Source organism: Strigops habroptila, chromosome 1 (genome assembly GCF_004027225.2).
Source record: "Strigops habroptila isolate Jane chromosome 1, bStrHab1.2.pri, whole genome shotgun sequence".
NCBI classification, from domain to species: domain Eukaryota; kingdom Metazoa; phylum Chordata; class Aves; order Psittaciformes; family Psittacidae; genus Strigops; species Strigops habroptila.
In genome coordinates, this window is record NC_044277.2 from 46,082,003 (window position 1) to 46,104,672 (window position 22,670).

A 22,670-nucleotide genomic window follows, 5' to 3' on the forward strand; every position below is an offset into this window, starting at 1 on the left:
TTTCTCAGATGGAAGGATGGTTTTGAAAAACACTGCTCTTTCAAATTAAGATGAGAAGTATGCAGTAAAACAGGGCCTCTAAAAATTAACATTGGAAGCACTAGAATAATGTGAGTTAGTGCTACTCCAACACTCTTTATCCATTACCTCTCTCCTGCTCTCAGAAGTCTGATAAGATAAAAGTTAGTATGAACAGTTCCGTAGCTATAGAACAAGCAAGACGGATCCTTAATGAATATTTTGAGTCTGAATGTTACGTAGTTTATGGTAATCATATGATTTCCTCCAGTTACATGATAACTTACATGGTAGGTTAGTTCAAGAATCTGAATGTAGGACTGTTTTTAATAGTTATTTTCAAGAATTTTAGTGACAAGACTTAATAAATGGAAAATAGTGAAATACTGTCTTCAAATAAAAAAAAAAAAGTGTTCAGAATACAAATTAAAATACTAATGTTGTCTTTGCCAGTATTTTTGTTGACAGATAAATAACACAACTTGTGGTCAAATACACAGGTACTCAAAACTTTCAGATCCTGCAAACTGGCTGAAAATTGACCCTGTTAATGGACAAATAACTACTACAGCTGTTCTGGACAGAGAGTCAATATATGTGCAAAACAATATGTATAATGCAACGTTCCTTGCTTCTGATAATGGTATGTATCAACATGGTATGTTTTTTTAAAAAGCTTTCTTCTGTGTGGTTGAATGGCATTCAGTTTTACCAGGGCAGAAAATAAGATATGTTTAGAATACATCCAGTTGGAAGTCTGTATTAGTATCAGGCTTTTTGTATTTCCCAGCTGCTCGGGAAGTGCGCTGAAAAGTAATTCTATGAGCTTGAAGAAGGGCACTGGCTTAATTACAGTAGTTGAGTTTATTGAAAACTAAAAAAAACCAAAAAAAAAAAAAAACCCTGCACAGGAGATTCACAGCATGAGTTGCCTTTATGAGGAGTAACGTGTTGGGGAGGGCTGTTGTAGTTTTCCACATTCAGGCTACAGCAGTGCAGAGGGAAAAATGTCTTTTCATTGTCAGTTCATTAAGGACAATTAACAATCTCTGCTCAAAAATGAGTCCTTTGATTTCAGCTGGAGTGCTGTACTGTTCATAGCTGACAGCAGAAAGATGGACAGGTGCAGTTAGGCATTCCGGCATTAGAGAGAGGAATACTGAAACACTGGGGCTATTTATCTTTGGGAGAAGACAAATGGTAGAATTTTGCAAACTGGTTTTGTGTAACAAAGCTAGATCAGCTATTTCTATCTTTTTGGTTCTGTTCTGGAGAAAAAAAATAAATGGAACTGAAGATTATGGGAGTGGTGGGGAATGGAATAAGAACCATTGCTAATTATACCAAGAAATTCAGTGCCACATGTTCACATAAATGTGTGACTTTAGCAAGGTTTACAGAAGCATCGCATATTCAATGTGCATAGCAAGAATGTCTAGAAGTAGTGTGCTGGAAGTCAGTATTAGAAAGAATTTAAATAGCGCACTTGGGGTAAATGGTGGTCGTAAGTCTTCAAAGTTACAGAATAAATTCTCCAGAGGATAAATTATCCCAGTTTTTATCCCATATTTTTCTTTGAAGCATTTGATATGGGCCATCTCTGGAGATGAACTGACTGGCTGGTCAGTAAAGGGTTTGAGGCCCTGATCTGTGGATCTGCAGTTATTTGCTGAATTTTGCTGAGTAGGGCATTTTTTTTCTGAGAACAGACTACATAAGAATTGTGTGTTAGCAGGAGCAGTAACAGTGTTATAGATTGGTTTGGTAAAGACAGAATCCCAAAACTGAGGTGAAGCAGTGTACACGGCAACCGGAAGATGTTGGTATAGCTTTGCTTAAGTAACTTTGCAATTAGAAACAGGCTCGATACCATTTTCTTTTCTTTAAGGAATTCCCCCCATGAGTGGAACTGGCACACTTCAGATATACCTGCTGGACATCAATGATAATGCCCCTCAAGTGAATCCAAAAGAAGCCACAACTTGTGAAACTGTACAGCCTAACGCTATTAACATCACTGCTGTAGACCCTGACATAGATCCAAATGCAGGCCCGTTTGCCTTTGAGCTGCCTGACACACCTGCTAGCATTAAGAGGAATTGGACCATTGTTCGAATTAGTGGTAATTAACATTATTGAAGTCTTAGTAATTTTAAAGAAACCATTGCATATCATAGAATGGTTTGGGTTGGAAGGGACACCTTACACCAGAACAGCTTGCTTTTAAAGCCCCATCCAGCCTGGCCTTGAACAGGTTGGATATGCTTGAATATGCTTGTATATCCTTGAATATGTTTTTCTGTATTTTAGTTTGGTGTTATTTTGCAATGTACATGATTTCAGTTAATACAAATAGGAAAGCACCTTAGTCTAAGTTCCCCAAATAACAAGAAGCTTGAAGAAAGAAAAAAATGTTCACAGTAATAAAGAAGTCTGTTATCCTGGGTGTCATGCAGTGGGTTGAACAATAAGTTAATGCAGATCTCAAAAGATGAGCCGTTTTTGCCAATACTGTTTTAAACCCACGAGCAGTATGTGACTTGTTAAAAAGTGCCTCATTTTCACACACAGGCGATCACGCCCAGCTCTCTTTAAGGATCAGATTCCTGGAGGCTGGTATCTATGATGTGCCCATAGTAATTACAGATTCTGGAAATCCACATGCTTCTAGCACTTCCGTGCTGAAAGTGAAAGTTTGCCAATGTGACATAAATGGAGACTGCACTGATGTTGACCGGATTGTTGGTGCAGGGCTGGGCACTGGTGCCATCATTGCAATTCTGCTTTGTATCATCATCTTGCTCAGTGAGTATACAAATCTCATGATTCTAACTCTTCATATTGTTTTGCAAGTATTATGCTATAGTCCCATATGCCTTGATAAAACCAGGGGAGTGATTAAAAGACTCAAGTCCAAAGATTGTTGCTGCTTCGTTCAGTGTCTTAGACAAGTATGAAAACCCTCCTGATGGTAAAGGGTTAGGAGTCTGTGAGATCATAACTAGCACTTGCCTGGCAGTCAAGCCTCACAGAGGGTTTGTGAAAGAGATTTTCCATCTGTGCCCATGGGCGCTTGTTCTGTTACGTCAGTGAGTGACCAGGTTGAAGATGTGATTAGTCCTGAGACATCTAGTCTCTTTTGTGCTGCTGGTACTGTGTGATTTGATGCCACCCGCAGTGGGTAATAGTGCCTTTAAGGAGTGCTCTGTTGTTACTACTGTTGTGCTTTAGATTAATGTAAGTAGACTGTTTGATGATTTTGGAAAGTAATAAATCAGAGCCCTTCACATAGAGCCTGACAAGCAGGCAGCCATGCAGGAAGAGAGAAGTGTATGTTTAAGTACTACATAAAGTTGTGCTAGTATTTTATTTTTGCGTCAAGTCCACTCAGTGAGGGAAATGCGTAAACATCATGACTAAGTCTCTGTCCAGTGTAGTAAATTAGATGCTAGCCCTCCTACACATTGTGGTTAACTGATTTCCAGTTGTGGTGGAACACAAGGAAAGGACTAACCTGTTCAAAGTATACTGTGCACCAGTCCAGAACATACAAAATTATAGAAAGGGGTAATTTGAAAACATAAAATAAAAAAGGTATTTGAGCCTGGCTAAGCCCGTGGCTGTACACAGGCACAGTACAATTATTTTCTTGATATAAGATACTCTTAAAATGTTAGGTATTGGATTAACAGAGCTTTATTGAAACTATCAAATCATTCAAGACATTCTTCATATATTGACATTGTAGATACATTGTAATTTCTTGCCATGAAGATGTTTATAACTGGAAACATGCTTATTGTATTAGAAATCATTTTACATTTTCGTTTCTCTTACAGTTTTCTTTAACAGCTTTAGTTTATAAACAAACAGTATAACTTGAAATTCTTGAGGTTAAAGATTAAAAATATATAGCTCTAAATGCCATTGCATTTTCCTTAGCCTTAATTCCTTTTGCTTCTAAACATAAATCTAAACTTAGGCAGCAGTACAGTCTGTTCTCTGATGAGCTTTATGCCAAAATAGCCTAACCTTGGTGATGGTCAAACATCAGAATTACTTAAACTATATAATTGCTATATATTCTTAGGACATAGCAGAAATAAATATAAATAATCTGTTAGCATTCCTGCCACTACTGGTGAGATTCCCTGCTCAATTCAGTGTTTTATGAAGCTTGGTTTTTCTTGTTTCTTTTCATGACAAGTTTATTCTCCAGATGTAGAATGGATATGTGATTTACAACCTTGAATATGTGTTTGATTTCCAAATCCAATTGCCTGTAGTAGCCTGGATTTAAATATTTCTTGCTTAAGATGCCTTCTATGAAACTTTTTATTAAAAAAAAAACCCAAACCGCACAAAAAAACCAAACACCAAATTTGTACCATTTTCTGTGGCTGTACTTCAGAATTAAAATGTGGTTTTGTGTCTTCCATTTCGCAATGTAGTTTTAGTTTTAATGTTCGTGGTATGGATGAAACGCCGGGATAAAGAGCGTCAGGCAAAGCAGCTCTTGATTGATCCAGAAGATGATGTGAGGGACAACATTCTGAAATACGATGAAGAAGGTGGTGGTGAAGAAGATCAGGTGAGGAATGATCAATGGCTTTTACACATAGATTTGCACTTCACTCTCCACTTTATTTTGGGGTTGAGTTTTTTGGGTTGTTTTTTTTTCTTTTCAGTTCCAGAAATACTAATTTCTTGCCTTTTGGAATAGATGTAAAATCAGTATCTCATCCATTTAAAGTCACAGCGTTCTGACCATATTTCAGCTAAGGCGGTTGTATTTAAATGAAAATTAACATCCACTCTTATCGCAGTTTGTAAACCTTCTTCGCTCCTTGTGTGGGATCCTGTTGTACAGAATCACCAGTGCAGAGTGCCTAATACAGTCTGTTCTAAATATCACCCTTTTTTGGTGAGAGGTGAATGCCTTTCTAGATATACAGTAATGTTGGCTATTGACAGATTGCCACTACTGGGACTTCAGCTTGGAAAGTATTTATGTTTCAAGTAGCTGTCAGGGCACATCTGTGTTTACTCAAATACCTTTCCAGGCAGGTGCCATATGCATTTAGTCTCATGTCACCTCTGGTAGAACCACTGCTGATATGTCAGAGGACTCAGTGTGATGTGTATATGCTAAGAATAGCTTCTTTTTCCGTATATCTCTCCAAGTTAGTGAATTTCCAGGCAGTGCGATTTCCTTGCTTCAGAGCAGGTTTTTTTAAAGTGCTTTATGAACATGACAAACAGTAGGTTTATGCACATTGTTAGTGGTAGAAGTAAGTATAATAATTATGAAGGGGACAGTGCATATAATATAGGCTAAGAAATGTTCCAGTAAAAAGCCTTGAAAAACTAAGCGTAATTCTTCCATACATCCCCAGTCACAGTCATCTGACACTTGAGTTATCTAAAAAGTGTCTCCCTTCACTGGTACAGGCATTTATAGCTTCCTTCTGCTCGTTTGTTTGTTTGTCTGAAATTTGTGTTCCCCTTAGTAATTTCCATGCTTCCTGCATTTCCCCAAGTACTGTTCCTACTTCCTGGCTTTTCTTTTTAAGCAATTTGCAAAGGAAACTTCAGTTTATGCAGTTTTGGAAAATTGCTTATGTTATTAAATAAATTGAAGACAACCCTTTGAGTCTATCTATTCCAGTTGTTTATACACAGTTTGAGTACAAGAATTACATCCTGTTTGTGCATCTGTTACTGCACAGAAGAGTTACAGGCTTTAAGAACATGAAGAAATTTCAGTCTTGTGAGACTGAATTTTCCAGTTCACATATCACAGAATGGTTTGGGTTGGAAGGAATCTTAAAGACTATCTAGTTCCAACCCTGACATGTGCAGGGACACCTTCCAGTAGACCAGGTTGCTCAAAGCCCTGTCCAGCCTGGCCTTGAACACTGCCAGGGATGGGGCATCCACAACTACCATTGTCCTATCACTACCTGCTGTTGTAAAAAGTCCCTCTCCAGATGTCTTGTAGGCCCCCTTTAAGCATTGGAAGACTGTCCCCAGCTTTTGTTCATCCACAGTCTTCTGGAGGATCTGTTTAGCAATTTTCATGTGGTTTTGATTTTTAATTGCTGTCCACACAGCCCTCAGATAATAATGAACCAGTCAGTAAGGTTCTCAGAGTATATACTGTTCATTGGGAAGTCATAGGAGATGCTAGAGTAGTGTTGGGACAGGTTGTGCTGCAGATTGAAAGCTTTTAAGCATGGTTGTTAACTGTACAATGAGAGTAAAATACTGAATAGTTTAGAAATGGTACTGAAGTTTCTCTTCCTGTCCACCTTGTACTGTGCTCCTCCTCTTGTACTGAGGTGTAGACAGAGGCTGTCTTTGTGAGAGGTATAGTCAGGGTAGTGTGGTAGGAGGCAACATTGTGTGAATGCTATAGAGATTAGCAGGATGTAAACCATCCGTAAATGCAGCCTTTCACTGCAGTGAATGAGCGTAGTACATGCAATGAAAGGAAAAACTGACAGTGGTTGGAGTACCAGTTAAGTGGTAAGAAATGTGAAATTAGGATCATTTCCTCTCACTGTGAGCAGAGGAAGCACCTAGACACAGAGAGGTTTAAGGGCTTTACAGAAAACTGGATGATTTTTAGCCAGAAAACCCCTGCTTGCTTTCTTAAGACAAATTTTAAAGCCACTGTTACAAATTAATTTTCTCAGCTGCCAGCCATGTAGTTCAGGTACACTGGTCCCTTCCTGATCCAGCAGTAGACCATTGTGTCTGAGCATCTAAAAGGGCTTTATGTACTCCAAACATAACAAGCAATGAAGGAAGAGAAAGTAAAAGATCATATGAAGCATAGCAAGCTTTTATAACTACACTTCTGTTTCAATACTTTTATACCACTATGTAGACAGAAAGGGAGGAGGTCCTCCCACAGCTCTGGAGTTAGGAATTTGTTCCTGTCCAGAATGGCTGAATAGAGAACACAAAACTTTTCATGTAGGCAGTTAATTTTCTGTCTACAATGGATGATGGAAATAAGTTCTGTCTTGCTTTTTAGGGGGATTATTATACTTAATTTTAGTTTGATGTTATGTAAAATCTGTTTTTTGTTTGTGCTTGACTAGATGATAATAGTTCCAGGTTCATTTGTTCTCAATTCCCTCCTTGCCCCCCTTCACCTCCTGTGCCCAGGGGAAAGAGAGAGGATTATATTTGGTTGAGTTTTATTCAGTTTTGCACGCATTTTATGTGAGATTTAAAGAACTTGGAATGCTAAGCTTCTGAAATGTCCCAACAAGTTCCCTACCAAGTAGTAATCTCATTTTTGCAAACCGTGGCTTAGCAAAATACTATACAAGCAAAGCTATGTGCAGAACATTGTGGGCAAAAGGCACTAGCCATAAAGATCTTTGCATTTTTGTCGAAGTTAAAGTAAGCATTAAAGTGTCAAAGTTAGTGTCCTAAAAATGCATGAGACTGCCATCAAAAATCTATTTTCAGAATGAGGCCTCATATGGTAAAACTGCCACTGTTCTATTAAAATCAAGGAAAAATATTTCATGTCAACCTTGCATCCACAAGTCATCAGCAAATCACAGGGGAAAATGCACTACATCATTCTTCCCAAAACCATCAGGACTGATTGAACAAGCAGCTTCAATAGAAGGCGGTGCACAAGGTGACTCAGAAACACAGGACCATCCAACCCAAGGTGCATCTCATGCAGCAAAACAGAAGGGAATGCTCAAAGCTTCATGTGAATCTCAGTGAAAACAATATTTTAAAATTCTCAGATATTTTCATCATCTGTACCTTTTTAAAATACTTCTATTTATAGCAAACAAATTACTTAGGCCTTTTTTGAATCACCTGCTTTTCTGTATGAATACTTGAAGATTTACCCTCTGTGGCCTCATTTTTCTTGTTTGTCCAAGATGTTTAGGTGACCTGAAGATACGCCTGGTAAGGCTTGAAGATAAGCAATTGAACTTGGGACTCTGCATCCTGAACCAATCTACTTTTAGACTAGTGGGTTTGCTCTTGGGGTAATTTATTTAAGAGGGTTCATTTGTTTATTTGAAAGTGATGCAGTTTGGTTTCTTTGCTGTCATGGCAGACCCAGAAATTCCTAAAGTACCCTTGGCGTGTTCCTTTCAAACTCTTTGTATGTGCTATCAGAATAATGTCTCCTGCAGCACATTTTGAGAGTTCCAAATTCCAACTAGTTTCTCTGAGTCATAGCAACTGTCAACAACAAGGTGGAATTCCTGCTTGGTTTTGTTTATTGGTTTGTTGTTTGGTTGGGTTTTTTTGTCTCCTGTGCTAACATTTTGAAGGAATTATGCTGTAAAGTCTGTCATAAAAGAGCAGTTTTTTCCATTGTGAAGGTCTTCTATTAATCCCGGTTGAGGCCATCTTGGCCTACTTTGTTCATTCTGGCAGACTGAATGCTTGTAAAGAAAATTGAGGTTCTTGAATGATTCATAGTCTTCCTCTAGCCTGGCATGATGTACACGGGGTCGTGTGATCTCCACAGCAGTTGAGAAAAATGCTTTTAATTCCCTAAGCCGGAAAAGCTTTTGAGCCATAGGTCATAACTGAAGTCAGCCTGCTCCCCAGTGAACAGCGTTGCCAACAGTGAAAATGTTCTGGTGTTTTATCACCTAAACTTTTGTTTCTTGGAAATGTGGGCTGGAAAACTACAGCAGTCCTGTTGTTCCAGGCAGAATCATTTTTTCCTGATATTGGGAAAGATCAATGTAGTAGCAGAAGCTGGGGATAAGGGAGGAAGGAGAGGAAGCAGAGGTATTCCAGATATTGTTGGGACATGAGAGGCTTTGAGTCAGCATTGTTCCACAGAAGTCAGCGGTGGACCAGTTTGGTTACTGGTTTGGGGAGGGGGGGAAGTGTCGTGAGGTTTTTTTGTTTACTTTGGAGGTTTTTTTGTTCAGTTTGTTGGTTGGGTTTTTGTTTGTTTAGGTTTCCTGTTTGTTTTTCAAATTGGCATCTGAATCTTTAACCCAGCAATTGGTGTGGGGGACACTACAGTTTGCTATATTCTGGAATAGACGTGCCTAGTTTAGGTTCAAATTATGAAGCTGGTAGTGACTTTCTTGATTATTACTTGACCATGATCGAGAGCTTGTGGTTTTTTCACGAATGAGAGGTGTGAGGTTCAGATGACAAATATTCTTTCCCAACACATTGTGCTCTCAGCTTGTAATACTGTTGTCAGTTCTAAATTCCAAAACCTCATGTTGTCTGAGTGTTAAAGCACTTAGCAAATGTCTGCAGCATAGTTCACACACATAGCAGATCACAACCCGTGAGCATCAGTAACTAGTTTTCATTGCATATCTCAGGCCGTTCTTGTGATTTACATCGAGGCAGTGGGTGCTTGACTGGGATACGTGCAGCATATGTCAGCATGATAACTGTGATACATCTTTTTCTATGTTATTGCCTCTGTATACATCTCATTGCAGAAGATGATCCTCTCATCTCCTTTGAGCCTGTTTCTATAGTGTTTCCTGAATTCTAGTAGCACTTGCTCATGCAGGTGGTCCTGTTGAAGCAAGTTCTCTGAGCAAGCGGGTGGTATGCTTTGAAAGTATTGCAGATTAGCTGTTTTGAACCTGTATTTTAATCTAGCCCTCAGATCTCTTCAGCACAAGTTTCCAACACAATGATTTTGCTATTATTCGTGGTAGTTTTCTTCCATAAGGATTCTGCATGTTCCTTTCTACATCACCTTTTCTTATGAGTCTGTTCAGACATCAGTCAATAGCTTGGGTTTTGACATGTTTTATTATATGTTTATATAGAAAAATAGTAGCATTTATTTAAAAGGTGATACTAGCATCAAAAACTTAATACGTTATTTTTATGTGTGCAAGATCTAAATTCCTCCTTTATAGAAAGGGTGGCATTTGTGTGTCATTGACAACAATGAACTCAGTAATCCTTTCGTGGTTTTGGGTTTTATTTTGGGTGTTTCGTGTGCGTGTTTTGGTTTGGTTTTGTGGTGTGGGTTTTTTTGGGGGGGAGGAGGAAGGGGGGTTCCTTATTGTCATAACTTCCTGTATGCCTGCATCTTAAGACAACATTGGTCATCTGTTGGATCTTGTCATAACCTCTGTCGTAAACATGACAATGGTTATAATCAAATCCATTTGATTATATTTTATTTTCACCACCCTATCTGAGTGTTATTCAGATCACATTCTAACCTTTATTTTGTATGGCATTAAGATTGGAATATGTTTTATGTTTAGAAATTTTAATCATAATGAATGAAATAACTGTTGCTAAGATATCCCTAGGAATATACAATATTATAATTAGAAGGTAGTTATTTTGGGGGTTATGTTTGCTTACTAAGACATTAACTTCATTTTTTGAATGAGCGACTCATACACTGCTCCTGTGGAGGAATTACTGTCATTCCTTGGTGAATCTTTATTTCATCATAAGAAAAGTAACGTTTCCATAATTCCATTGCAAAATTGCTTTGTCTTTTATTTCCTCCTATCTAGAATCTATGCCTGTTGTTGTGTTTTATCTGCAGCTGGAGTTTAACTTTCACCTTTTTATTATTAAAAAAGGCGAAGTTAGCTTCTTGGTTACCTTAAAAATGAATACTCCAGATGCGTATGTAATAAAAACAAATGGGAAAAGCAATATGGCGGAAAGTAATCAGAATGTGAGTGGCAAATAAAGAGCGGCTGTTAGCACAGGCATTCTAACTAGCTTCCCACCTGTAGCCTATGTCTGGTCAGTCCTCTCTGCTTTGGGTTTTTTGGTTTTGGTTTTTTTTTTTTTGGTGGAGGGGAGAGTTCCATTATTTCAGTAGATGTAAGATTTAGGGCGAATTGTAGTGTTTTGCAGAACTTGGGCAATATTTTGTGTGCAAATTTCTCATAGTTTTTCAGGGTGATGTTTGGTGGGTTTGGAGGTAGGATGGTAAGATACAGCAGGATTGGTTTTCATTTCCTTTGTTTTTAAAAAATCTTGGCAGGTGGAAACATTCAGCTGTGTAAAAATATTTCTTCCCTTGCTTCCCCATCCCATTTCCCTATTGGAATAGACAGTGATTGTCTTTGGAACACAAAGACAAAGCAGAACATGTGTTTTATCCATAGGTACTTCAAGTCATAGTTTGCTTTATTCTCTTAAGCCAAATACAAAATAGGGTTTACACTAAGGCACCATACTGTAAAAGGGGTGACTCAAATGCACACTTCTGCCAGTGTTGCTTTTCATGCGCTTACACCACTGCAGCTGATTTTTTTCAGTGAATTATGCATACAGCTCTCGCCATCAAATTAAGTGATCTGGTGACAATTGAATTGATTATTTCTTGCATGGGGATAGATCTGAGCTTTCATATTTCTTTGCAAAGGCTGCATCCTTTGAAAATGAGAAACAGGTGTAGCGTTTTTTGTTACATTAGTCATATCTCCAGGCCTGTATTCATGCGTAGCCGAAGATTTAGTTCAGTACAAGGTAAATAAACAAAGGCATCCTTGAAAGTGTATAACAGTCTTGTGAATGGCCAGGAAATAAACTGAGAGCTCTGAGATAACTGAGAATCCAGATTCATAAATTATTAATAAATGTGTCAGGCTGCATGTACTAGGATGTATCACTGTTAATGTTAGAGAAAACTGCTTAGTGGTGAGCGGAAAGCTCAATTTAGATGTAATATATTCCAATATTTTCAGAGTTTTCCACTCTGGTAAAAAGTCAGTCCTGTCTGTGTACAGCAGTTCATAGTTTTAGTAAGTTGTGGTTTCATTCTGCTGTTTGCAGTTCTTCTTTATAATGTTTCAGTGTGCATTCATATAAAACAGGTCCAGCTACTGTAAAAATTTTTACTTTAAGTTTTAGCCAAGTACTTGAGTAGATCTTCTAAAATACAAACACAAACAGAACAGCTGATCCAGGAGGGGGAAAAAAAAGTTAACTTTATAAAACTAGAAGCTTTGGAGAAACTGTGTTTTCTGGCCTATGCCCTCATTTATTTTTTTTTTTTTTTTTCAGAGATTATAGAATTTGGTAACTGTGTGTCAGAAAGCAAGGTACTTTCTAAAAAAACCTTTTCAACTGCCGTACCTGATGACTGCAGTATGAGGGATTATTACTCAGATACAGTTAAATTAGTAGCTTCATTGCACGAGAGGAAGTTGTTTAAAGGAAGAGATTTTAAAGGCTGCATTATCTTGTTTCTTTGTAAATCAGTGATTACTGGGGAATATAAAATGGCCTTTCCTTCTATTTTGGACATTTCTTCTGTTCAAGTTGAGATGTTTAGACTGTTCTTCGAACTACTGTGTAGATGTTCTCAAGGAAGTGCTTTTTGGGGGTTTTGGACTCTTCTGCCTACACATCTGGTAAGATAGTTTGTTTTGGCTTGGATAGCTGGTTTTAACATTTAGCACTTTCTCACTGGGATCTCACGTTTCAGGAATGTGAGGTGGGAACTCGTAATTGTGTAAGTCTGCTTAAAGCTGTCTAGAAGTAGGTGAACAGCTAATAAGGTCAGTATTTGTAATCAGTTTGGTGGGGAGGGGGCTGGTGGGGTTTTGTGGTTTTTTTTGAGGTTGTTTAATTTCATAAGATGCAACTTCTGATAAAATGTCCTTTTAGTACATCATGATTTTATTTTCTTTCTTAAAACAAAAGCAAATCAAACCCAGAGTTTTTTCTGCTACACTACACAATCAGAGTTGTTTTCAGCAAGAGCAAATAGTGATGCCAGAGGTGCTAACCAAGGAGATAAAAGTGCTGGTGGTTAGATCAAGAGTAATATTGATAAAGCATTAAGATTGTCATGTCTTTAACCATCAGTTATCTAAAAGGTAGCTTTATTTGTCTCATTGTGACATCAGATCACTTTATAAACAAGGAGAAGGACCAAGGGATTGTTCAGCTTGCTTTGCTTAGATCCCTGTTGAAGAATGGCAGGTGTCTGCTTCCCTGTTGACTGCAGATTTGGACAATCAGACTAGTGAAAATTTCTGGTTTCTAGAGTTTTGCTAGAGGCAAAATGGGAAAAAACTAGTATGTTTTAGTGACTTTCCAATAGAGAAAAACTGGTAATAGGGTCTCCCTTCCATCAACAATCTAAGCTTGTCCAGAAGTTTGAGGAGAAGAACTCAAAATGCTCTGTTTGGATTTGCTTAAATCCAAACTGAAGGAAGGGAAAGAGGTATTTGTTCTAAAATTGCTGGGGTTAGGCGTAAACAGCATAAATAAGTAATTAAATACCTCTAACAAAAATTGGCAGCCACATGAATTACATGAACAGGTTATCTGGAAAAAGGCTGGAGCAAAGACAAATGTTGTTAACTTGTCCTGAAATTAAAGAGTAAAAATAATGACCCAGAATGTTGCTCAAAGCTGCTTCTTCCAACCTATCCAGCGTGTTTTGTTCTCTCTCTGATGTGCCACAGTTTTCTGTTTAGCTGTCACTTGTGCCGTTAACTGTCTTAAACTCCGCTTGAGACTAACTTTGAAGTCTGTTCAGGGGCTACATGAAAAGTTTTCCCATTTTTCTATCTGTGATTGCGGCATTGAGTGAAGAGGTGGAATTTTAGCAGCCCTAAACAGCTTATGCCCTGGCTCTTTAAAACATTTTTCCTTCTTTTACTTTGCAATAATTGAGTAGAGTTGACTTTAGACAGAATGTTGAGACAGCTGGAGTCATTGCATGATGCTGTGTTTGTATGGCACTAAGCCAGTTTGGGGAGGTGGTGGATGATTTGCCGTACATGACTGATGTACAGTTAGTATTGATTTTAATGATACAAGAGATTTGAGAGTCCGTGGCAATAAGCACAATGGATCTTCTCTTCCTGCCCAGACACTAACAGACCTGCAGAATAAATTTCCTCTGATTGAAGGCTAGTGTCATAAATTAGCCTAGAAAAGAAAACCAAAGTGGGATTCCACATAAAAACACATTCTGCACTGCTGTTGCCTTACAGATGGCAATCTTTACTTTCTTTTTAGCTATAGAGCCTGGAGATGTCTCTAACTGTAGATACGCCCAAGAGAATGGCCTTAGATGTGAAGATAATAGCCTGACTGCGTTGTCATACAGAAATGCAATATGAATCCACTAATCAGAAAAAGAATTGATTGTGTGAGTGGGTAGAAAAATTATTTTATCTTTATAAAACTGAAATGACCAGAGACGCTCCCCAGATCTTCATATACTGATATTCAACCATATCCGTTTGAATTCCTCCATAAGGAAAAGTTTAGTATTAAAAAAACAGTATTTTTCATTTCTCCTTCTTGGTGTTTTCCACATTTTATCTTTTGGGTGTGTATGAAAAGCACTTTTGTGTTGCATATTTATAAATTCTAGAACGTACATTCTTCTCCGATAGGATTTTCTGATAGGGTGTCTCTAAACTACTTTGATTTATTTTACGTAATAAAAAGGGAAAGGATAAAAAGTTCTTTTCTGTTTACTTTTCTCCAGTTCATACCGGTTCATGGAGATCACTTATTCTGTTTGGTACACGAAGAACCAACGGGTAGGAGTTACAGCTCTCCCCCAGGGAACTTGTAATCTAATTAAAGCATATGAAGCTGCATTCTCAGATCTCAGTGGAGCTGTTCCACCTTTTTTGATTATATATTTGTGTGCAGTCAGCTGAGGACCTGAGTAACAAATTAGGAGGTGTATTGGATTTGATAGTTACAATTCTCCCAACAAACTACCTTCACGGCTGTCAACAAGCCTTTCCTCCTGTTGAAAAGTCTGGGTTTGAGAGTATGACCCCAAAAAGGACCTACATTCCATGAGGTGACAACAGAAGTAAATGCTTGCATTCCTTCCTTTAGGAGCCAGTAAAAAAACAATGAAAATGTAATTGTCTGTCCAGACAACTTCCAGCAAGTTGAGATTATAAATAAGATTTTTACCAGAACAGTACTGTTGTAGAATAGAGACTGTTGATAAAGGAGCTTATTTAAGATGCTACTCAACTGCTTGGATTATTTGTGGGGCAGCCTATCTGGCATACAGTAGAGTTGGCATGAACTCCAGTCTGTTGGTAGTCTGTGAATGGATTTAGTTTTAAGCTTTTAAGCCCAGTTCTTTGTTCTGCATTTTTGCCAGTGCCTTGTGCAGAGGCATCCTAGAGCATGACTACTTTCTAGGCATGACAACAGTGAGGTGAATGACAATGCTGAAATGTATCAGACTGTGCAAATAGTATGCAGGCATATCTGTCTCAAATGCATAAACATCCATCTAATTAAAATTTTTATATACATACATACTGCTTATTGGAATTCATAGTGCTGTGCTAGCTTCATCAGTGTGCCAGAGTTTGAAACTGTGGCATCAAGTACTTAATGCACAGATCCACAAGTAATCTCTAGAAAGTGCTTAGAATTAAGGCCAAATCTGAGGAGCTTTGTACTTCTTATGACATTTTCCCACTTTGGCTTTCATATTATAGAAGCCACATGAAATCAGTAAGGAGTCTTAAATTCATTCTTTGAAGGTATTATAAAAAAGCTGGTGAGCAGTGCACTTTCCTCTTTCTTGGGATGTGAGAATGTCTGGCATTTATTTGCTTAGAAAAATAAGAGTTGGATTTGGCATCTTTGCTCTATGCAGTAAATCATCATTAGTAGGTAAAGTGTTTAGTCTCTTAATAGTACTACTCAAATCCTTGCTGCTCAACGGAAAACTTATGAGAAGCTCTACAAATCTGATGGAATAGAATAAAAATGGTAGATTCCAGGAGTATAAATCAAATAACATCCTGTTGGTATGCACATAATGTTACTGACTTAGTAAGCATTACAATTCTGAAAATAGGACTTGTGGTGAAATGATGCTTTGCATTTTCCCTTTTTTCCACCTCATGTTTCACCCTGACAGATTTTGTTTCAAATTCTCCTAACATACTGTCTTTGTTTCATATTTTGCAGGATTATGATTTGAGCCAGCTCCAGCAGCCTGATACTGTGGAACCAGATGCCATCAAACCTGTTGGAATCAGACGTCTTGATGAAAGGCCAATCCATGCAGAACCTCAGTATCCAGTCAGATCAGCTGCTCCTCATCCTGGGGACATTGGGGACTTCATTAATGAGGTAAAGGAGAGGAAGAGAGTTTCCTCCTAAGATCTGATAACCTTTTATATTTTGTGTGTTGTACTCTGCATGAGCAGCAACTTATGTTTGAACATAATAACTTTTTAAAACTTACTTAGACAATTAAAGTTGTCTTGTTAGGTAGAAGTAAATTTGTTCTTGTGCAGACAAATTTAATTAACTCATTCAAACAGAAAGGGAAGTTATATCAATTAACTTACATACGTTTGTGTTAATTACATTCATAATACGTTATCAGCTGCAACCACAGTATCTCCAAGCAGAATTATTCTGTGGGTTCCAAGTAATAAATAGACTAACAAAATTATAGTTTAGCCTAAATTCATTTATTAATTCACAGTAATTTAATAATGGAAGAAGCTCATTTTCATTTTCCTCATACATTCCCCTTTAAATCTAGGTAATAGTGGAAATTCAGTACCTTCAGTAAAACCAAAAGAATTCCATCAAATACGATTAGTGAGCAGGGCAGCTAAATTAAATGTTATGTAAGTGCTTTTAATACTTGTCTTGTCATAGAGCTTTAAAAGTCTTTGCATTATCTTTAATTCTTCTATCTAATAAAGGTAAATGTAAGTAAGAGTCAGACTATACCAGATTACGGTTTTGAAATAAATGCTCCTACAAATACTGGCTTCATTATTTCTATCACAGGTCAGTTGTAACTCGATGGTTTTGTGGTACTTAAGATGGAACATGTTTCTTGTACTTGCTGATTATAGGAAAACAAATACTAACCCAAAATTTATCACTTAAAATAAGCTATATTCTGTAGATGAATTCTCTAATTTTCTCATATCTTCCTTGGCAACTAGAACTGGGTAAGTATTGCAGAACTGTTTTTGCAAATGTGTTCATTCTTGTTTGCTTTAAAGAAAAGTCAGGCTAATATACCATAGTCTTTTGTGTTAGCCAGCTGCAGGAAAGTGAATTTGCTCCTTTTAAGGTATACACTGATACAATTCTGAAAAAACCCCAAAACTACAGGCTGATGACTAGCAAGAACCATACAAACATTCTCATAGGACACTCTATTTAAGAGACTCCAGTTTTGGGGAAGAGCTGTTTTAGAAAGAAATGTTTCAGTAAAGAGGATTTTTGCATGCCATGCACTTCTAAATATTACAGTTATAATTGACTTCTGGAAAACAGTGGAGACACAGGATAGTAAAAGGCCCATGTTATTGGTCAAGGCAATGTGCACACAAGAGCTTCCTTGTTCTTCCTCATCTTTCTCTAAACAATCAGTTTCCCATCCTGTTCTCACACAGTTGTGACCAGACACTACCCACCTGTCAGGTGGTCAGGAAGAATCCATAATCCTTGATACCCTATTTTTTCTTGTCCTCAAAGCAGCTATCAAGCTCTCTTACAGAGCCAAGACAAGGAATGAGTATGATTCAGCTGGAAAGCCAGAAAGGGGCTGGAGTTTGTCTAGCTTCTTGCAATTTTTAAGTTACTTAGAGCTGTTCTTGCAATACTATTTTTCAGTACATTATCACTCTTGAAGATTATAGCATCAGTGTGTACACATGGAGCTGTAGAAACAGTACATGCTGTCTTGATTTAACCCAATATGTTTATATTGCAGTACAAACAAGAATGGAATAATTTTCTTTCTGTTGCCTATTGTATTAGATCAATATCTCCCTTTATGCTTCCCCTTGCCAAGAAAAGAGAAAGCTTCTACCAGCTATTTTTAGACAGCAAAACAATGTCAATAATGTCACTGCCTTTAAAATAAACCTTAGAAATATATATGACATTAAAGAAAACATGGCAATTTTCTCATCTGCAATTTAGCTCAGGATTAATTATATCCTTTGATTGAAGGGAACTATATGAGGTAGTTTCTGTGTTTCAAGCATGATCTATTTAGATTCTTTTTGATAAGGTATTTCTTAGGATTTCATAGCAATGTGTCATTTTACTATGGGGCATTCATAGACTCATAGAATAGTTAGGGTTGGAAAGGACCTTAAGATCATCTAGTTCCAACCCCCCTGCCATGGGCAGGGACACCTCGCACTAAACTATGTTGCCCAAAGCTCTGTCCAACCTGGCCTTGAACACCACCAGGGAGGGAGCATTCACAACTTCTTGGGCAACCCATTCCAGTGCCTCACCACCCTCACGGTAAAGAACTTCTTCCTTATATCTAATCTAAACCTCACCTGTTTAAGTTTGAAACCATTACCCCTTGTCGTACCACTACAGTCCCTAAGGAAGAGTCCCTCCCCAGCATCCTTATAGGCCTCCTTATACACCAGAAGGCTGCTGAAGGGGGCCTGTAAGGGTGCCTTGGAGGGACTCTTCGTTAGGGACTGTAGTTCAACCTAACCCTCTGTCTAGCAGACAGTAGCCACCCAAAAGTTGTCCATACTCAGTTTTGGCAGAAGTCTGAGCAAAATTTTTATTTTGCTCAGATTTTATTTCTCCAAAACGGTATCATCTTAATTTGGGGTTTATGTTAAAATTCCCTATGGCAAATGTGATTCTAAAAAATCTATTGGGTAAAAAAAAAGAAAAAGGTAAAAAAAAAAAAAATCACTCAGAGTAGTCCTCATTTACAGTTAAAATTCTAGATTATCAGCATCTAGCTCCTAAACATTCAGGGTTTTCAGGCTTTCTTGAGAGAATTCCACCTGCAGTCCTGGCAAGATTATACCCAAACAAATTGGTAAGTTCCTCTCAGTTTTACTTGGAGTAAATGGAAGAAATATCTTGGGTAAAACCCATACCAGACATTTCTTAGGGCAGTTCACAGAAAAGATACACTGAGCTGTGAAAACAACATAGCAAGATAAGAAAGGGCAAAGTTCTTATCTCTCTGCATCCAGCTTCAACATTATTAGGCATAACTTTTCCCTTGGGCAGCCCTAACCCAAACCACCTGCAGAACTAGCCGTGTTGCTAGCTGAACAGGGAGAGGCTGCCTTTGAGTTATCAGTACCTTGGTAGCAAATTCTGCATTACCCCATTCATTTGAAAAGATGTAGAAGATAGGCCTGGTCTTTCGGGGGACTTGGCTCTATTCGCAGAGATGCTGATCAGCATGATCGTTTCAGATGCTGGCCCATTTGCAAGAACTAATATAGCCTGTTGAATGCTCACCAGCACCTCAGACACACAGCCAGCATTGTTCAGATTAGCCTCTGAAATACTCTAATTTTTGACAAAAAAGAACTGTAGGTCATTGATTTCAGATATTGGAGGATTTAGCTACCATTGCCAAACAAGCATGGGGTGTTCTTTTCTTCTTTTATTGCAGAGCTGTAGAAACAAAAAGTGAAGAAAACCTAGTGGTTCATTTTGTTTCTTTTCTTTTGGCAGTACTCTGTTTCTTGTATATTATTTTCTAGCTGTCATCTGTTGTATTAAGATCTACTTATCTCAATGAGACATACAGAAGTATGAGTATTTTGTAGTAGTGTTCTAATGACTTCTCAGTTGAAAAACAAGTTACGAGTAGGATAAAAACTTCAAGTATTTTTGTAACACTTGTACAGTTAAGATAACATATACCGAGCTATGAACTTCCTGATACAAGAAGATTCCAGAGGTGCCTTATAATCAAAATATGTTTTGCAGGCATAAGCTAAATGACCTCAGGGACTTTCTTGTTTTGTCTGTTTCAATGGAGAGATGAATCTCTAATTTAAGAGGGGAAGGGAAAAACCTCATTTTCCTCCAGCCCAGTGTACAAACAAGACAGTGAAATAAGTCATGTGTTATTAAGAATCCTCTGTAGACCTTGTTTTACATTTTGAGCCTTTTAAAACGTAACCTGCACAGTGTGGAGCATAATTAACACTTGGAATAGTCGGAATTTGTAGGCCAGTTTAAATTAGGCCTGTTTAAAGTAGCTTTGTTAATCCTGTTTCCAACAATCACCTATGCTGTCCCTAGAAATATTAAATCAATTATGTTGTGGTGGAGAGTGTGTGGCTAAGAATGTATTTCTAATCAATAGAGGACATAGCCTGAGGTAAACTAAATTTGAATTGCAAACTAAAGGTCTCATCCCATGAGGACATGGAGGACCCTCAATTCATTCTTAGTAAATGGCTATTGATACAGTGCACCTCCAAGCAGAATAGACTCCCTCGATGTTTTCTGTTTTCTCCTGTCAACTAAAAAAATGGTTCTAGATGTAAACAACTTTTTTTTTATTTCCCTCTGGGGCTCTGTTCTTCCTTTCCTTCTCATCAAAAGTCTGCTGAATCTGATTAAGTACAAGGACTAATGAAAATAAAAGCATTAGATTTTGTAATGTTTTATGTTAAAGATATTGAGGGGTTTGCTTTCTCTTGATTTGAGATAAATTGACAATGCCACACATACTAAGGAAAGTATTACTTCAGGTTACCATTGTTCCTCAGTCAAGGCACTGTAGTTTCTCCTCTTCTACCCCTGTCTCCTCATTAGTGAAAGTACCATGACATATATAAAAAAGGAAAATGGTGAGATTGCTACCCAGTCTCTCATAGGTCTCAAGCGGACCTTTGTATTGCCACAGCTCTTTTGTAACTGCTTGTTGTGCATTAGGGGTACAGCAAATGCAAGGAAATGTGACTTGATTAGCACTCTCCCAGCAGGACCACCTGGTCCCCAGTATGTGCCCTAGGAATTCTGTTGTTGAACAAGCTTCCGTATTTAGTAAAAATGTTGAGTTTTCAGATCAGGAAACTGTAAACCAAATAACTATAACAGATCTGCTGCCCTGAGATTCTTGAACACATCTGGGAAAAACTGAGAGATCTTTTTAGAAGCAGTCGACAATACCGTGGGAGCAAAATCAGTAGAAGCAGTTCTTGCCAGCTATTCGTTGCCTTTTCAGTAACACCAGTAAGGCAGGCTGTGATACCACCCACTGAAAGGGTCGGCATAATAAGCAAAAAGGTGGCGATACTGAAACCGAAGGGAGCTTCATAAGCTAATTTCACTGCCAGAGCTGATATCCAGTAACTCCAGCTTCAGACTTGCTATAGAATCCAACAGTAAAGCGCAGCAGTGCCCTGGGTAGGTTCAGAAAATATGCTTAGCAGAGGGAAAGTGAAAAAATTGTAGCATTTCTTTGTCATTTTAGTATGCAGCATGCCACACAAATACAGGAGGAAGCTTGATTGTCATTTGAAGAATTAGAGACTAAGTTCAATCATTATACTATGAATGTAAGGAGTTTTTAACCAGAAGGTAGGTGAAAAGGTCAGTGTAACTTGGGCCGTGCAGTTGAATCAATACCACCATAACATGGCCTTGTAGCTATGTTCTCTGAATGAAACGGATTACACAGTAAGTACAACCTTTGAAACAGTGAATTTGTTAGTGAGATGTTATCTTGTAATCAGTGGCTCAAAACCAGTTTTCTTTTTAAATGCTATCATGATACCAGCAGCAAAGTGAAAAAGAAAAAAAAAGTGCATCTTCCCCTTTGGAAGAAAAGATGGAAAGAGAGTGCCTTGCCATCTTGCCATGGATGGCTGACAGGTATCAGAATTTCTGCAGTGATGTAGGAAAATGTTTTGTTCACTGATTTTTAATAAATTAGTATCCCGTGGTTGGCTGGCTGTTAATAGGCAGAACTGGGAGATGGCATTTTGTCTCCAAGCTGCCTTTCTAAATGACTTTTACACATTGATACCTGGATTCATACCTCAGCAGTCCTTAAGCTCAAGTGGTATTTATTCTCCTTCCCTGTTACCTGTGTTTGAAAAGCATGGGTGTCTGTCACCCCAAGCAGGCTTAAGGGAAGATGTAAATACCATAAGGCCAGTTACTGCCTAAGAAGTAAAGTTGCATTTCTGCTTCAGCAGCAGAAATTGAGAAAGCTTTAGAACTATTTCCAGCTTTGAAGCTGGATAAGGGAAGTCTTCCAACCTTGCTATTGCTGTTTCAGGATTTTAAATATTTTGTGCTTATTATGGCCATCAGGATGAAAAATGCCAAAGATAACAAGCATCCCCAATTATTCTTATCAGATAATTCAAAATTGTGCTCCTAATGCAGCCTATTAATAACCTGCTTGATGTTGTTGTACTACATGAAATGATCATTTTAAGTCCAAAATGTGTTCTTGATTAGGGGTCATTAGTTTGATAAATATGCTGGGCCTTTCCACCACTGATTTGCAAAATTATTTTTAGTACATTTTGCACACTTCTGAATTACTTTAGATAGGCAATAAAGAAACAGAATTCTCTTCTACCTTATTGATGCCATATGCTTTAATTAATGGGTTTAGCTATGTATGTATTTCTAGAAGAAAAATCAACATCCATTTCCATTATGTCATATTCAGACTAAATACAAAAAACCCCATACTTTTCTAAAACCAGAATATATTAAATAATTTGAAGGAGGCACACTCAGTCATTCAAATAATGAGGAGTATAATAAAGCCATTCTTTAAATAAATAAACATTTAAAATTAAAAATAAGACCAGCACAAATAGCTTTGGTTCAAATTAACAGTGAGCAATTTAAAGTCTTAGCTCAACCTTATAGAATTCTGGAAGATACAT

At 37.8% G+C, this 22,670-nt stretch overlaps 1 protein-coding gene across 3 annotated transcripts in view; it reads left to right on the top strand.

Annotated features, from left to right (window-relative positions):
- CDH2 (cadherin 2) overlaps nucleotides 1-22,670 on the top strand; it is a 118,701-nt gene that overhangs the window by 93,491 nt on the left and 2,540 nt on the right. For all 3 annotated transcript variants that reach the window (XM_030496621.1, XM_030496630.1, XM_030496639.1), the window contains exons 11-15: nucleotides 519-661; nucleotides 1,907-2,140; nucleotides 2,590-2,823; nucleotides 4,470-4,609; nucleotides 15,961-16,125. In XM_030496621.1, coding sequence (XP_030352481.1) covers nucleotides 519-661; nucleotides 1,907-2,140; nucleotides 2,590-2,823; nucleotides 4,470-4,609; nucleotides 15,961-16,125 — 916 coding nt within the window. The remainder of the gene's footprint in view (nucleotides 1-518; nucleotides 662-1,906; nucleotides 2,141-2,589; nucleotides 2,824-4,469; nucleotides 4,610-15,960; nucleotides 16,126-22,670) is intronic.